The 16,779-nt window shown below is 34.7% G+C and overlaps 1 protein-coding gene and 1 non-coding gene across 2 annotated transcripts; one reads left to right on the top strand and one right to left on the bottom strand.

Moving 5' to 3' along the window:
- The first annotated feature begins 3,313 nt into the window (after positions 1-3,313).
- LOC121210206 (small nucleolar RNA R71) lies at positions 3,314-3,419 on the top strand. Its single transcript, XR_005905330.1, has one exon. It is a non-coding gene; the product is annotated as a small nucleolar RNA R71 (small nucleolar RNA).
- A 2,771-nt stretch (positions 3,420-6,190) lies between these two features.
- LOC107889910 (uncharacterized) lies at positions 6,191-16,264 on the bottom strand. Its single transcript, XM_041082085.1, has 6 exons — positions 16,155-16,264; positions 15,331-15,668; positions 15,053-15,198; positions 14,819-14,945; positions 14,472-14,671; positions 6,191-6,364 (listed from the first exon to the last, which is right to left on the bottom strand). The coding sequence occupies exons 1-6, from the start codon at positions 16,262-16,264 to the stop codon at positions 6,191-6,193; spliced, it is 1,095 nt and encodes a 364-aa protein (XP_040938019.1).
- Between the last annotated feature and the right edge of the window lie 515 nt (positions 16,265-16,779).

Below are 16,779 nucleotides of genomic sequence, written 5' to 3'. Positions count from 1 at the left end.
ACATTCCACAAAATTTTTTAACTTGATAATCACAAAGGAGCATACATCGGATTACCTAGTACTCATCCATCATGTCACAATTTAAATATAAATCACTTTTAAAGCTAAGGCTTTTGACTAAAAAGATGGATGGAGCAAAAAATTACCATTTTAGCTACTCAACCTATTGCTACAGTGGAATGCCTTTTTCTTTATTACACACTCTTAATCAGACTCACTTTTCTAGTCAACAGCACGATGGAGCAAACAAAGCGATGTTGACTTACTCGACAATTCTAAGCATTGGAGTGTCTATTGTCCTTTATTTAAGTAATGTCCTAGAAAAATAATTGAGTTTGGCTTCAAAAACCCTAAGTTCATCAGATAACACCCGCTATAATCAAAAAGGAAAAGAATTGAGCATAGGACATCTCATTTTTAAGAATTATTTTTCACATAATCTAACTTAATCTAAAATTGACTCATCCACTGTCACATGTTCTAGATATACTGAAGAATATAAGCTCATCATCGAACATTACAAGTAAATATTGAACTTCTCATAGATAAAACAGTACTTAATAGTCACATGGCATTGGCAAACAACTTAACTATACTACGATGTACGTAATGCAACCTAAATGCACAATACAGACCCCAACTTAAGGGATGCATTGTCCTCAATGCATGAATAAATCTATGCAAACTATCTATGTACAGACAAAGTCATGGCAAAATATATGCAATGTAATATGTATGATAGAAAAAGAAAACTTTCCTTGCTTGGACTATATTGTAGATACTTCATTTTGTCTGACGGGTTGATTTATAAGCAGCAACCTTGTACCTCTACTTCCTTTTCATCCTCACAATCAGTCTCAATGCTGACAAACTCTGTTTTCTCTGGTTCTTCCTCTGGTGCTTTGGGTACATTCATTTCATTGGAAAGATTTGTCGCAACGAGCTCTGCGTCACCGACCCTGTCCCCTCCTGAAGTTTATGAAACAAAGGAAATGAAAGAACTAAAAGAAATTTAAATCGAAAAGAAGAAATAAAAATAAAAAGAATTTTCAAGATGTTGAAGTTAAACATTTCGAAGATCAATGGACTGTTTTTCTCGCCCTACATGAGCATCCAAGCAGTGCTTCAAGCGTTGCCCATTAACTTTAAATGTGTCCCCCATTTCCACGTCTTTAACATCAATAGCTCCATGCGGATATACATGAGCTACCAAGCATTGTCCATCAAAATTGAAAGGTCTATTTTGCTCCAGCAAAGTGCACAAGGGTCTTTGCTCAAATGAATCTTCATCATTATCAGAATTGTTGTGGAAAAATCTTCTGAATTCTTCCCCCACTACTGTTTCTATCAAGTCCATGGCTCGGCATCATTTATTCTCTTTTCTTTTCTTTTCTTTTCTTTTTTTGATAAAAAGACCTAAAAGGTCAAAACTTCAATTAATAGCATCATTAATTACAAGGTCATGAATATCCTTTAGGTAATCCATTCTAAAATTCCAATTGTACCTATTTTTAATAGCAAAATCACAAAGAAAGTCAGCCACCTTGTTGCAGGTGCGACTAACCCATACAACATTAGCTGAATCAAAGTTATCCATTTTTTTACAAGCCTCATTAATGCAACTACCCAAAATAGTAATATCATTACCACGCTTTTTCACCTTGTTGACAAAACCTGCATAGTCAGATTCAAACAAAACTTGCGAAATGTTGAAAGCACTTGCCACCTTCAGAATTTCAGGGCATTAAATACATTAAATGTGATCTACTGATCATTCATCCTCATGGTCAATTCAAATTTCTACACATCAACTGAAGTTCTGCCAGTAGCATGAAAAGGCATTCCAAGAATAATTGGCACATCATGATCAGCTTCACATTCTAAAATATGGAAATTCGCATGAAAGATAAATTTATCTACCCTTACCAGTATGTCTTCAATTTTACATTCCAGATGGGCATAGGATCGATTAGCAAGTTATTACGTAACCGTAGCAGGTCTTATTTTCCCCATTCCCAATTTCTTGAAAATAAACAAAGGCATTAGATTTATACTCACTCCTAAATCACATAATACCTCACCAATACAATAATTTCTAATGAAACATGTGATAGTGAAACTCCTTGGTCCTTCAACTTTAGAGGTAGCTTATTCATCAACATTGTTATGCTCCTTTCAATGAGAGCAACTGTCTCAAATCCTCCCAATCTATGCTTTTTCGACAGTATATCTTTCATGAATTTCATGTAATTGCGCATTTGCTCTAAAGTCTTTGCTAGTGGTATGTTAATATGCAATTGCCTCAAGACCTCCAAAAACCTATTGAATTAGGGATCCTGTTTAGAATTATGGGATTGCTAAGAAAAAGGTAAAGGTGGTCATCCTTCATGTTGTTGATATTGTTTTGCCATAGCATTTTTGTTGACAACCTGATCAAATTCTTCCATAGTGTTTTGTTGCTTACCTAGTTGTTGTTCGAGTTATCCTCTCTTACCGTGACATTGTGAACAACGTCATTCAACTGAGTCCCACTTCTAAGAGTGATGGTTTTGCACTGCTTCTTGCCTTGTGTTATTGAATTCTTGATATCACTTGGCAATGCTCCTAGTGGTCTTGAATTTAAAACATTCACTATCTGCCCCACTTGATTCTCAAGTGCTCAGAAAGAAGCAACCTAACTCTGGATTACAGCATCATTTCAGGCAATATATTCCTTTAATAAAGCTTCAATGGAAGTAGAATATGATGCTTGACCGCACTGAATCTTTTGCCTTGACGTAGGTTGAATGTAACTAGGTAGTGCATTGCTGGCATCCTGTCTTGTGGCATTGTTAAAATTCCCCACACCATAATTACTTCAACTAAAAATTGGATGTTGCTTTCACCTTGAATTGTAGGTGTTGGAATAGGGGCTATTATTCTAGTTAAAATTACCCATGTAGTACATTAACCTAGGTTTGATGGGCATTCGTCAAACACATGATTTTCATCGCAATAAACACATGACAGCTCAGCTGATTTCATCTCCTAGACTACAATTGGATTTTTCATTGTTCTATTCATATTAGCTAGAGAAGATACATGGGCTGCCAATAAAGCGATTGCATCAAGCTCTATGGTATCAACAACTCTCTTACCCATCTCAACTCTCGTGATCGGATACTGATAATCATTATTGGCAATCTTTTCCAAAATCTCATATGCTTCATTATAAGTTTTATCCAATAAAGTACCATTGGCAGGCACATCAACAACCACCCTCGTATGTGCATTCAACCCATTATAAAACATCTCCATTTGAGTTTAGTGCTGGAATCCATGCATCAGACATTTCCCAATTAATTCCTTAAATCGTTCCCAAGCTTCATATAGTGTTTTATCCTCCAATTATTGAAAAGACGTAATGTCATTTCTTAGCTGGGCATTCATAGTTGCTCAAATATACAGTAAAAAATTCTTTAATAAAGATGATTCCATAATCCCACTGTTCCCGATGGCAAAGCATTCAACAATGCTCTCACATGATTTCTTAAAGAATATGGGTATAGATTAAGCGTCAGATTGTCTTCAGGAACACTCTATTGTATATGTAACACCCCCTAACCCTTTTTCCATCACCGAAATAGGTTTACGGAGCATTACCGGTCAATACAGTTCAAACATGAATAATACAAAAATATTAACATTCAAATATGCTCAAAAGTTTCTGATTTAAACATTTTATATACCTATCTAATGTTCATTCCTATTACTTCACATGTACTACCAAAACAATCTATTTACATGCTAAATAAACTTTTCTTACTACTTGTGTAACAGTCTGGTTTTGACCCTAGTTGGAATAGTGGTTTCGGGACCACATATCCGAGTCAAAAAATATTTTAATATTATTTTTCACACCTATTATAAGTGAATTGACATATGTGAAAGACTCGTGTGAAAATTTAATTTTTTGTATGCCTAATTTTTAAAAAGGACCTAATCGCGTAAAAGGTAAAAGTTGTGTGCTAGATGTTAAAGTACCTATTTGAGTTGGCTTTCTAAAATAAAGGTCCTTATGTGATTATTTGACCATTGGAAGTTTGAATGGACATAAAAAGGCATGTGTTAGGTGAACTTATATTGGTTTAATGAAAGGGCAAAATGGTCATTTAGATTTTTATGTTAATATTAATAAAACAAAGCTTAAAATAAACTCATTTTCATGCTCATTCAGTGAAATTGAAAAGTAAATAAAAGAGAAAAGCTACGCTAGGGTTCGGCTACTATTTTTGGTGATTAAGGTATGCTTTTGACTCGATTTTTGATAATTTCTACGTCTTTGTGATCATTGTTTACTACACTACAAAGCCCATGCTTCAATTTCTGATTTGGGTGATGATTTTTAAATATTCCATGGATGAAATCATGAGTTTTGTGTTGTTAAATGGTGAATTATGGAAGGTATGTTTTGGGTTGACATATGTTGTCTTCGAATTTTTTATGAAATTGAGTAAATTGGGCTAATTTATAAAAATGTTATTTTAAGGGGCTAAAATATGAAATAAATGAAATGTGTGAACTAATATGAGTACAGGAGAATCTGGCTAAGCTTGTGTATATGCAAATTATGTGTATTTTGTGATTTTGTGAAATAAGGACTAAAGTGTCAAAATGTGAAAATGTGAGGGCTAGTTTGCAAATTGCCCTAAATATGTGTTTATGGATTGAATTGAATTATTTGGTGAATAAAAGGATTAATTTTAAATACTTATAGATCAAGAAAAGAGGAGTTCGGATTTAGATCGGGGAAAATCAAAGATTAGAGAATAAACGTTCGAGTCGACACCTTCAAGTACAAGGTAAGTTCGTACTTAAAATATGATGTTAAGTAAGCTTTGATGCCTTTATTATACATGGGTTGTATATAATTGAATTGGATAATATGATGATGAATCGGGAGTTTTGGCACTAAGTGTGCGATTTAAACTAGCTTTGGCACTAAGTGTGCGATTTAAACTAGCTTCAGCTACTTGAGGCACTAAGTGTGCGATTTCGACTTATTCTCGGTTATTTGAGATGGCACTAAGTGTGAAGAAATATTTAGCTTTGGCTAATCGTATTGCACTAAGAGTGCAGATGTCTAAAATATGAATAAGTTATAGAAAGTCTTATAACATTCAACAAGAGTAAATACGAAAGTGAATAAGTACGGGAAGATTCAGGTATGTATAATACCTAAGTGGTAGATGATGTTATATATGTGAATTTCATTGAGTTGATAGGGTTTTATGGATTGAAATTGGGCAAATATCCATATGTTGTCATTTTATGCTTCATATACTGGTGATGAGTTAAGTACGAGCTTACTAAGCTCAGGGATCGTCAAGGATCGTTGCCACACTATCGAACCTTATTTTGGTATTTTTGAAAATGTATATATATTTAAAGTATGGCATGTATAGGCTAGTAGCTGTGGAAGTATGTTTTGTGATGTATATATGTTTAGCTATGTGAATTGGCTAATTTGTGTTTGAACTCATAGTTGATAATGGTTTATGATATGTGATGTTAATTTGAAATTGTAGTATGCTTAGTTGGATAAAAAAAATGGTAAGTATGGTGAATTTTTGGAATGAGATTGTATGATGATTTGATATAATCTTACACTATGTTCATTGTAAATAGGTAAGGTTTATAAGTATATAAATGGTTAATAATATTATGGTATGAGTGATATGTGTTTTAGCATAAAAAAAGGGTGGCAATTTGGCTTAAAACAAGCCTGCATTGTGCTACACGGCTATAGCACACGGGCGTGTCTATTTGCCGTGGGGGGAAGTCAGTATGTAAACTCTGTTTTGGCACGGCCTGGTTACACGGGCATGTGACCTTAACAGAATTGAGAAATTTTGCTAAGTTCTAAAAATTTTAAATGTGTTCAGTTTAGTCCTAACCTATTCTTAATGCATGTTTAAGGTCTCGTTGACTTAAGAAAGGGACTTTATGTTGATGTTTAACTATGAAGCTATGATGTTTGTGAAATGAATGGAAAGTGTTTCGATATGTTTGGTAATACCGCTTAACCCTAGCCCGGTGATGGATACGGGTTAAGGGTGTTACATTTAGTTGGTATCAAAGCTATGGTTTAGTCGGTTCTAGGACTACCATAAAGTATGTGAGTCTGGCTATACATGCCATATATCTGAAATTACGATAGTGTGAGGAATCCTAACATGGAAATGTGCTTTTCTATAGCAATGGATCCCGATATAGTTGTAGCTGATGATACTGAAAGCAATGTGCCTGCTCCCGCGAAAGGGACGGTGCAAGCTGATTCCTGACCAGCTACAAGTAGCAGCGATGGTGAGGCTAAGCAAGCCTTCTATCAGATGATGAACGATTGGTTCACTCAGTATATTAGAACCAATCCAGCTATACAACAACCTCCTCCCCCGGTTGATTCTCCTCAAACTCCTGTTATGTCACGAGTGAATCCAGTACAGTTCAGTAGACCACCAGTTGACAAGATTAAAAAATATGGAGCTGAAGAATTCTGAGCTACAACAAGTGACGATGCTGAAAAAGCCAAATTTTGGTTAGAGAACACAATAAGAGTGTTTGATGAGTTGTCATTGACTCCAGAAGAATGTATAAAATATGCCATTTCCCTGCTGAGAGACACGGCGTATCATTGGTGGAAAACTATGACATCTATAGTTTCGAATGAACGAGTTACATGGGAGTTCGTCCAAGCTGAATTTTGGAAGAAATATATCAGCCAAAGATTTATTGATCAGAAACGCAAAGAGTTTCTTGAGCTTAAACAAGGTCGTATGTCTATCACAGAATACGAGTGATAATTTGTAAGGTTGAGTCAATATGCCCGTGAATGTGTATCTTCAGAAGCAATAATGTACAAGATATTTGAAGACGGTTTGAATGAGGATATTCGTCTGCTTCTTGGTATTCTAGAAATCAAAGAATTTGTGGTGCTTGTTGAATGAGCATGTAAAGTGGAAGATCTTAGGAAAGAGAAAAGAAAAGCTAATTTTAAAGCTAGAGAGATACGAAAGAGATCACCGGGTAAATCATTTCAATCTGGCTCCAAAAAGTTTAGAGATGATAGCAGTCGTTCAAAGGTTAGTCCGGGGCTTTTGAACAGAGATCGTGTTAGATCACAATCAAATTACAAATCTTCAGCCACATCTGTTGCTAGTGTTGATAATGTAAATAATGAAAGGCCTGAATGTGATCAATGTGGAAGATGACATTTTGGTGAATGCTGCGGAAAGACTAATAATGAAGCTTGTTATAGCTGTGGTTCAAGAAACCATTTTTTTAAAGATTGCCCAGATTTAGCTGAAAAAGATAATGTTCAAAATCCAAAGCAGAGTGGTAATGTTTCTCGTTGTAGACATCCTAGAAATTCAAGAAATGTAAGTGGTAGTCAGAGAGGAACAAAAGACACAGCTATTAGATCTGAGGCTCGTGCACCTGCGAGAGCGTATGCTATCAGAGCTTGCGAGGAACCTTCAACACCAGATGTGATTACGGGTACATTTACTCTCTATGATACTTCTATAATTGCTTTGATAGATTCTGGATCAACACATTCATATATATGCATGAACTTAGTGAACAGTAAGACTTTGCTTGTAGAGTCTACTGAATTTGTGATTAGAGTTTCGAACCCCCTAGGCAGAAGTGTTCTTGTTGATAAAGTCTACAAGAATGGTTTGTTAATGTTTAGAGACAATTGTTTTCTGGCTGATTTGATGCTATTACCTTTTGATGAGTTTGATATAATTCTGGGTATGGATTGGTTAACCTTGCATGATGCTGTGGTGAACTGTAAACGGAAAACTATGGATTTGAGATGCAAGAATGATGAAATAGTCGGAGTTGAATCTAGTGACTTTGAGTATTGTGACAATGGGTTGTGAAGCCTACTTTGCTTATGTGATTGGCTCGAAAGTGTCAGAAAAGAAAGTTGAATCTGTACTGTTGTTCGTGAGTTCCCTAATGTGTTTCCTGAAGAACTTTCGGGATTACCTCCCGTTAGAGAAGTAGAATTTGTCATTGAATTGGTACCTAGTACTAATCCGATTTTGATAGCTCTGTATAGAATGGCTCTAATCGAGATAAAAGAATTAAAGTCTCAATTGCAAGACCTGACTGATCGAGGATTTGCTAGACCGTGTTTCTCACCCTGGGGTGCTCCTGTTCTATTTGTCAAAAAGAAAGACGGTACAATGAGAATGTGTATAGATTATCGCCAGTTGAATAAAGTGACTGTCAAGAATAAGTATCATTTGCCCAGAATTGATGATTTTTTTGATCAGTTGAAAGGAGCTACTGTGTTTTCAAAAATAGATTTGAGATCAGGCTACTATCAGCTACGAGTGAAAGATTTAGATATTCCGAAGACTGGTTTTCGGACGAGGTACGGCCATTATGAATTTTTAGTTATGCCTTTCGGATTGACTAATGCGCCTACTATTTTTATGGATTTGATGAATAGAATTTTCAAACAGTATTCAGATCAACTTCTTGTGGTATACATTGATGACATATTGATTTATTCACGTGACAAATCTGAACATGCCAAGCATCTGATAATAGTGTTACAGAATTTGCGAGATAAACAGTTATATGCAAAGTTTAGTAAATGTGAGTTTTGGTTGCGAGAAGTGGGTTTTTTGGGTCATATTGCATCAGCCTCTGGTATCCGAGTTGATCCGAGTAAAATCTCAGCTATTTTGGATTGGAAACCACCGAGAAATGTTTCTAAAGTCCATAGTTTTCTAGGACTTGCTGGTTACTATAGAAGATTCGTAAAAGGTTTTTCGATGATTGTGACTCCGTTAACAAAATTGCTCCAAAAAGATGTGAAGTTTGAGTGGTCTGAAATGTGTCTGAACAGCTTTGATCAGTTGAAAGCTTTATTGACTGAAGCTCCAATTTTGGTACAACTTGAATTGGGTAAAGAATTTGTGATTTATAGTAATGCTTCGTTAATTGGTTTGGGATGTGTTCTAATGCAAGAAGGAAAAGTAGCTGCTTATGCTTCGAGACAGTTGAAGCCACATGAAAACAATTATCCAACTCACGATCTCGAGTTAGCTGCTATTGTGTTTTCCTTGAAGATTTAGCATCACTATCTGTATAGTGACAAATGTCACGTGTTTTTTGATGATAAAAGCTTGAAGTATTTGATGACTCAGAAAGATTTGAAACTACGACAAAGAAGGTAGTTAGAACTATTAAAAGACTACGAACTTGTAATTGATTATCATCCGGGAAAAGCAAATGTTGTTGCTGATGCCTTAAGACGGAAAATATTGTTTGCTTTGAGTGCAATGAATGCTCATTTGGTTCTGTCGGATGATGGTTCAGTTTTAGCTAAATTAAAAGTAAGACCCTTGTTCTTACAGCAGATTATCGAAGCTCAGAAGATTGATAATGAGATTTAGGTTAAATGAGCTCAGTGTGATGTAGAGACAAATTCAGAATTCAGAGTTGATAAAGATAATTGCTTAAGATTTCGAGATAGGATTTGTGTTTCGATAAATCCAAAGTTAATTAAAATGATTTTGAGTGAAGCCCACAGTAGTCGGTTATCTGTGCATCCGGGCAGTACGAAAATGTTTTATAATCTGAAGCAGCATTATTAGTGGTCCGGAATAAAAGAGATATCTCTGATTTTGTTTCTAAATGTTTGATCTGTCAGCTAGTCAAAGCTGAACATCAGGTGCCATCTAGATTATTACAATCAATTATGATTTTGGAGTGGAAATGGGATCGAGTAACTATAGACTTTGTGTTGGGTTTGCCCCTATCTCTAGGAAAGAAAGACCCAATTTGGGTTGTAGTTGATCGATTGACGAAATCGGCTCATTTTATTCCAGTTCGATCTGATTATTCGCTTGATAAATTAGTTGAATTATACATTTCTGATATAGTGAGATTGCATGGTGGGCCATTGTCTATATTGTCAGACAGAGATCCGAGATTCACTTCACGATTTTGGAAGAAGTTGCAAGATGCTCTGGGTACCAAATTGAATTTTAGCATTGCTTATCATCCGCAAACAGATGGTCAATCTGAATGGATTATTCAGATACTCGAGGATATGTTGAGATGTTGCATTCTTGAGTTTGAACGTATGTGAGAACAATATTTACCTTTGATTGAATTTTCTTATAATATCGATTTTCAGTTGAGCATTAAAATGGCACCATACGAAGTTTTATATGGTCGCAAATGCCGTACACCTTTATATTGGTCAGAGCTCAGTGAACATAAAATTTATGGGGTTGATTTGATAAAAGAAACTGGTCAGGAAGTGAAAGTGATCCGAGATAGTTTGAAAGCAGCTTCTAATCGTCAGAAATCATATGCAGATTTGAAAAGAAAAGACATTGAGTTTGAGGTCGGCGATAAAGTGTTTCTGAAAGTGTCTCCATGGAAGATAGTGATTCAGTTTGGTAGAAAAGGCAAGTTAAGTCCAAGGTTCATTGGACCGTATGAAATCATCGAGCGAGTTTGGCCGGTTGCTTATAGATTGAGGCTACCGTCTGAGTTAGAAAAGATACATAATGTGTTTCATGTGTGGATGCTTCGACGGTACAGATCTGATCCTTCGCATGTAATTCCTCCATCTGAGATTGAAATTCAGTCTGATATGACTTATAAAGAAAAGCCGATCCGAATCTTAGCTCGAGTGGTTAAAGAGTTATATAATAAGAAGATTCCATTAGTGAAAGTGATGTGGCATTGACACGGTATTGAAGAGGCCACGTGAGAATCTAAAGATGCTATGAAACAACAATATCCAAATCTTTTTAACGGTAAGATTTTTAGGGACGAAAATCCCTAAGAGGGGGAGAATTGTAACAGTCCGGTTTTGATCCTAGTTGGAATAGTGGTGAATTTTTGGAATGAGATTGTATATGATTTGATATAATCTTACATTATTTTCATTATAAATAGGTAAGGTTTATAAGTATGTAAATGGTTGATAATATTATGGCATGAGTGATATGTGTTTTGGCATTAAAAAAAAGGGTGGCAATTTGGCTTAAACCAAGCCTGCATTGTGCCACACGGCCATAGCACACGGGCGTGTCTGTTGGCCATGGGCTTAAGTCAGTAGCTAGCTAAGAACCACAAGACCATAGCACACGGGCATGTCTATTTTTCGTGGGGAAAAGTCAGTATGTAGACTTTGTTTTGGCATGGCCTGGTTATACGGGCGTGTGACCTCAACAAAATTGAGAAATTTTTCTAAGTTCTAAAAATTTTGAATGTGTTCGATTTAGCCCCGACCTATTCCTAATTCATGTTTAAGGTCCCGTTGACCTAAGAAAGAGACTTTATGTTGATGTTTGACTATGATGCTATGATGTTTGTGAAATGAATGCAAAGTGTTTCGATATGTTTAGTAATACCACTTAACCCTCGTCCAGCGATGGATATTGGTTAGGGGTGTTACAACCTGCTAATACTATCTCCCAAACTTATCTATTTCATACTCATTTGAGCACCAAATTAAATACCATATTAAACTTCAACAAACACATGCATTATATATTAATCGTTTCCTTCAAATAACATAGTTTACAATCATATCCCAAAATATCAACATTTGTCATCCTAGGTACATGCCATTTATCAAAAAGAAGTATACATCACCACATTGAGTTTGGGATCGGCTCTGGATGCTGATTCAACAACTTGACTTTACCTAACCTACGCACGGAAACAAACCATAAGCTGAGTATGCACTCAGTGGTATTTCTATAACTGAACACTTAAATAATTATAGAATATATATAATAAAACTATTCAAATTCAATAAATATTCAAGCATCAAGTTCTCAACCAATGTTCTATTTTATTCCAGACTCAGTATCAGACAATATTGTTCGATATTCAGCAACAATCAGTCATTCAGTAACAATCAATTATTCAGTAACAATTAGTCATTCAGTGCATTTATCTACCCTATTAACATGATTCAGATAACGAAGGATACACGAATTCAACCAACACACCAGTACAGCACTCAGTGCCTCATCGGCTCTGCCAAAGTAAAACAATACTAGTACGGTACTTAGTACCTCATCAGATTAAACCGCAGTAACAGCACGACACTTATAGTGCCTCATCGACTCAAGGTCGAAATATCCCTGAACGCTTCCAATCCCATTGCATGCAACCTATATCTGACTTAGACCGATACTGTTAAGAAGGTTTTTCAATCACTTTTCAATTCAACATCAACAATTAATATCCATTTTAATTCAAATATTCACAAGTCAACACAATAACCACACATAATAATAATAATAATAATAATATATCAAAAAACTATTGAGTTCGATTATAGAAATACAAATCGAAATTCTTGGATCACTCCTCGTTGACTTTCTCTTTTCCTTTCTTAGTTGAAATATCTGATTCAACGTTATCTACGGAATTAAAACAATTAAAATTATCAATACACTACAATTTCATATTGAATTTTTTCAATTTACATTCAACATTCATCCTAATCAAAACTAACGTTGTTTTATTTACAATTTGTTCATTATTTTTCACTCAATTAACACTTACACTAAATTTAATTCTCTAATTTTCATCATAATTCCCTAATTTTGAATTTTTTTCAATTTAGTCCCTACTATTCAAAACTTATGGTTTATTTAACAATTCAATCTCATTTCTATTTCTAACTTAAAATTCTATCAATTTAACCCGTAATTCTTCAACTTGTTCAACATGAACAATATCTAAAAATCTACTAACTTTCAAAATTTCCACATAAATCGAGTAATATTGTTTCTAAGATTCCAAAAACATCAAAATTACAAGAAAATGGACTAAATTGACTTACCAATTAAGCTTCAAACTTCAAAACCCTAATTTTCCCTTTTTCTTTTCTTTCTGTTTTTCTTTTCCCTGTTTCGTTCTTCAATTCTGTTCCTTTCTCATTCTTTTGTTTCTTTATTCTTACTTTATTCTTTTATTTACTTTTTATTAATTGTTTATTATATTATTATAATATTATATTAACTTAATAATTATTATTTCTTATATTATAAGTAAATCCATGTGTATAATACAAATGTATGTATATTAATATTACACATGTATTTCTTTATTACCATACAATTTTCATAATTTGATTTATTTATTTACTTTATTTAATTAATATAATATAATAATAATAAAATAATATTTACTTAAAGTATAAGTAAATATAATAATTACTAATATATGTATATTATTTATACCCATGGAAATTATTTTTACCACACATATGTCAATTTATAGTTTAATTGCTTATTTAGTCCTTAAAGTTTTCTTCATTTTACAATTCAACTTTTACTCTATATTCAATCTAGTCTTTATATCAAATTAACCTTATTTTAAGCTAATTTACCTAACTAAAATCTAATTAACCACTCAATTAACTTTGAGTCCTTATATCTAATTAACCTTATTTTAAGCTAATTTACCTAACTAAAATCAAATAAACCACTCAATTAACTTCGTAAATATTTCTAATAAATATTTACAAATCCGTTTTATGAAAACAATGACCCATAAATACACTTTTCCTATAACCACAAATTTTGGGTCGTTACATTTCTCCCCCCTTAATAAGTTGCGTCCTAGAAATTTACCTGAAAAGGGGTGAGGGTACTAAGATCTCATTGTTTCTTCCGGCTCACAGGTTGCTTCTTCCATATTATGGCTTCTCCATAACACTTTCACTAAGGGAACTCATTTATTACACAATTCTTTCACCTCTCGAGCCAGTATTCTAACCAATTCTTCTTCGTATGACAAATCAGGTTGAATCTCAATATCTTCTACTGAAATCACATGAGGGGGATCAGATCTATATCTTCTTAACATAGAAACATGAAAAACATCATGAATCTTCTGTAATTCTAGAGGCAAAGCTAAATGATATGCTACCAGTCCAATTCTTTCCACAATTTCATATGGCCCAACAAAACGAGGACTTAATTTTCCTTTCCGACCAAATCTCAAGATTTTCTTTCAAGGTGATACCTTTAGAAATACCTTATCACCTACTGAATACTCAATGTTCCAATGTTTCAAATCTGCATACGACTTCTGTCTGTCAAAAGCTGCCTTCAGTCTTTCTCGAATCTTCTTCACAGTATCCTCTGTTTCTTAGATTAATTTTGGTCCAATTATTTTTCTTTCATTCAATTTCATCCAACACACAGGTGACTGACATCTCCGACCATATAATGCTTCATACGGCGCCATTTGAATACTTGATTGAAAACTATTATTATATACAAATTCAGCCAATGATAAATAACGTTCCCAACCAGATTCAAAGTCAATGATACAAGCTCGAAGCATGTCTTCTAAAATTTGAATACCACGTTCATATTGCCAATTAGTTTGTGGATGAAAAGCTGTACTAAAACTAAGTCGAGTACCAGCCTCGATGTAAACCGTGGATCCCGATCAGAAATTATCGATACTGAAATACCACGCAATCTCACAATTTCCCGAATGTAAGTTTCAGCCAGTGTTCGAAGTGACCAATTAGTCCTGACAGTTATAAAATGAGCTGACTTTGTAAGCCGATCGACAATCACCCATATAGCATTTTTCGTACTCGCTGGTAATGGCAAACCTGTCACAAACTCCATTGTAATACAATCTCATTTCCATTCAGGAATATTAATAGGTTGAAGTAATCCTGTCGGAACTTGATGTTCGGCCTTAACTCGTTAATAAGTCAGACATTTTGCAACATATTCCACTATATCTCTTTTCATACCTGGCCACCAATAAGATTCCCGTAAATTACGGTACATTTTTTTTCCTCCTAGATGCATTGCAAAAGGACTGTCATGTATTTCACGAAGTATCAATTCTTTTACTTCTGAAACAGCTAGAACACAAATCTGATTACGAAATCTCAGAAAATTATGCTCATCAATACTAAAATTTTCTAGCATATTGTTCTAAACCATCTCTCTTTCTTTATCAACTTGCTATCTTTTAATTGTACTGACTTAATCTGATCAAACATCGTTGGTTTAACTCTCAATTCAGCCACTAAACTTCCATATCCACTGATACTAAGTTGTGCAAAAATTGCTCGTAATTCAATCACTGTTTTTTTACTTAATGCATCAATTACAACATTTGCCTTCCCTGGATGATAATCAATAACACAGTCATAATCTTTCAGAAGTTCTATCCACCGACGTTGTCTCAAATTTAACTCTTTTCGTGACAAAAGATACTTCGAAATTTTATGGTCTGTGTAGATGTAACATTTTTTACCATACAAATAGTGTCTCCATATTTTCAAAGCAAAGATCACAGCAGCTAACTCCAAATCATGTGTCGGATAATTACTTTCATGTGGTTTCCATTGCCAAGAGGCATATGGTATTACCTTCCCATTTTGCATCAGAACACACACAAGTCCATTTAAGGAAGCATCATTATATACAACAAAATCTTTATTCGTTTCCGGTAAAGTCAGAACAGATGCCTCAGTGAACATCTGCTTCAAATTCTCAAAGCTTTCTTGGCACTGATCATCCCAAACAGATGGAACATTCTTTTGCAACAACTTTGTTATCAGTAAGGTTATCTTTGAAAATCCATTCGCGAACCTTCAGTAATACCACATTTTTGGGAGCTTTCCACTGGAAAATTGCTTCAATCTTCTTTGAATCAACTCTAATTCCATCTGCTAATACCACATGACCAAGAAATACAACCTTTGATAATCAAAATTCACATTTACTCAATTTCCCATACAATTGCTTCTCCCGTAATACTTGCAAAACTATTCAGAGATGCTATGCATGTTCAGATTCATACTTTGAATAAACTAAAATATCATCAATAAAGACAACCACAAACATGAGATTAGCCGGAAAACAATGACCTCTAATCATTAAAGGGCAATTCTTACATACTTTGTCAACTATCAGATGCTTGCCTAAAGGGTTTGACACTTTTATCACAAATTCTGTAGACTCAATGGGCATATTCATGCTAGACACCAATTTTACACAAACATAAGAATGGGTAGATCCCGGATCAAACAAAGAAATAACAGAAGTATCATAGAGAGAAAAAGTACTCGTAATCACATCAGGGGATGAAGCCTCTTTGCGAACGCGAATAGCGTAAGTCCTTGTAGGTGCTCTACCCTCAGGTCTCCCAGCTGGATCTCTAGGTGCACTCTTTCTACTCCCTCCATTTCCCGAATTCCTTTATGGTCTCCCTTTAGAAGTAGTATTGCCCGATCTTACACTCTGAAATTTTTTTTTCAACCATCTCAGGACAATCCTTGATAAAATGATCATGTAAACCACAATTGAAACATGTTCAGCTATTCATCCAGTATTCACTGGGGTACGTCTACCACAATGTTGGCACTCAGGTCTAATAGGTCGAGCATTACTCACACTCGCTATAGAAATAGTTTAAGCCTTATGACCCGAATACTTTTACCCATGGTTTCTATTTGAAAAGCTAGCTGAAACACTCAATCGAGTATTAAACTCTATCGGTTTCTTAGTTGTGGGCTGAAATGATTTACCCATCTGTCTCTTCTTCGAATCTCGAGACTCTAACTCAACTTTTCTCTTCTCTTTAGCTAATTCCTCTACCTTACAAGCTCTCTCTACGAGCACAACAAATTATCTCAGTTCAAGGAAACCCACCAACAATCGGATGTCTTCGTTTAACTCATATTCAAATCTTTTACACATG

The sequence above is a fragment of the Gossypium hirsutum genome, chromosome A11 (genome assembly GCF_007990345.1).
Source record: "Gossypium hirsutum isolate 1008001.06 chromosome A11, Gossypium_hirsutum_v2.1, whole genome shotgun sequence".
Lineage (NCBI taxonomy): Eukaryota > Viridiplantae > Streptophyta > Magnoliopsida > Malvales > Malvaceae > Gossypium > Gossypium hirsutum.
This window is presented reverse-complemented; position numbering and strand designations above follow the sequence as displayed.

Bases quoted from the DNA above. Each gene is read 5' to 3' on its own strand.
- LOC107889910 (XM_041082085.1), bottom strand. From the start codon at position 16,264: ATGGAGGGAGTAGAAAGAGTGCACCTAGAGATCCAGCTGGGAGACCTG. The intron at 15,669-16,154 runs GTGATTACGAGT...GTATTACTGAAG, and splicing joins AAGAGGCTTCATCCCCTGAT to GTTCGCGAATGGATTTTCAA. The intron at 14,672-14,818 runs GTATGAAAAGAG...AGTTTGTGACAG, and splicing joins GGAATCTTATTGGTGGCCAG to GTTTGCCATTACCAGCGAGT.